This window comes from Corvus brachyrhynchos, unplaced genomic scaffold (assembly GCF_000691975.1).
Source record: "Corvus brachyrhynchos isolate BGI_N302 unplaced genomic scaffold, ASM69197v1 C11724147, whole genome shotgun sequence".
NCBI lineage: Eukaryota > Metazoa > Chordata > Aves > Passeriformes > Corvidae > Corvus > Corvus brachyrhynchos.
Window position 1 is genome coordinate 1 of NW_008245387.1, and position 856 is coordinate 856.

The following is an 856-nucleotide window of genomic DNA, read 5'->3' on the forward strand; positions in this document are numbered from 1 at the left end:
TCTGGTTAGGCCAGGCAGCTGACAGGCTCTGCTGAGGAGGAAAAATGCATGTGATAATTTACACGTGGGAAATGACACACAGCACACTTCCAACATGCACCAGTGTGACTCCACAGCTGTGTGGGTGGGTTTCCCAGGAGCTCTGCAATTTCATTCTCTTTCACACCTTGACATAGTAGTGCTTCTGTGCTCATCAGCAAAATGCATTTCAGAAGGGAACATCAGCATGTTTCATTCTCTTCACTGCAAAGCTTGGAGATTCCTCTAGTTTAATGTCTTCTTTTTCTCCTTCCAGACCAATACACCATGGCAAATGAAACCACAGACTTCACCGACTGGGCAGTGACAACAGAATTTGACTATGGCGATTCGACACCATGCATGGGAATTGAGGAAAAGCACTTTGCAGCAAAATTTTTGCCACCTCTTTATTCTTTAGTGGTGATATTTGGCCTGACAGGCAACATGCTTGTTGTCCTTATCCTGGTAAAATACAAGAGGCTGAAGAGTATGACTGACATCTACCTGCTCAACTTGGCAATTTCTGATCTGCTGTTTGTGTTTTCTCTCCCTTTTTGGGCTTATTACGCAGTTCATGACTGGATTTTTGGGGAGGCACTGTGTCGAATTCTGTCAGGTGTCTACCTTCTTGGCTTCTACAGTGGCATCTTTTTCATAATCCTCTTGACCCTGGACAGGTACCTGGCCATAGTGCACGCGGTGTTTGCTTTGAAAGCCAGGACAGTCACCTACGGCATCCTCGCCAGTGTCGTCACTTGGGCTGTTGCTGTTCTTATTTCTGTTCCTGGGGTAGTATTTCACAAAACTCAGAAGGAAAGTTCAGGCTACACTTGCA

At 45.7% G+C, this 856-nt stretch overlaps 1 protein-coding gene across 1 annotated transcript; it reads left to right on the plus strand.

Moving 5' to 3' along the window:
* Positions 1 to 257: 257 nt before the first annotated feature.
* On the plus strand, positions 258 to 852 carry LOC108444601 (C-C chemokine receptor type 1-like; the record flags this gene model as incomplete). Its single annotated transcript, XM_017745369.1, has 1 exon — positions 258 to 852. A coding segment is annotated over exon 1 (546 nt), but the record flags the coding sequence as incomplete, so codon positions are not given.
* Between the last annotated feature and the right edge of the window lie 4 nt (positions 853 to 856).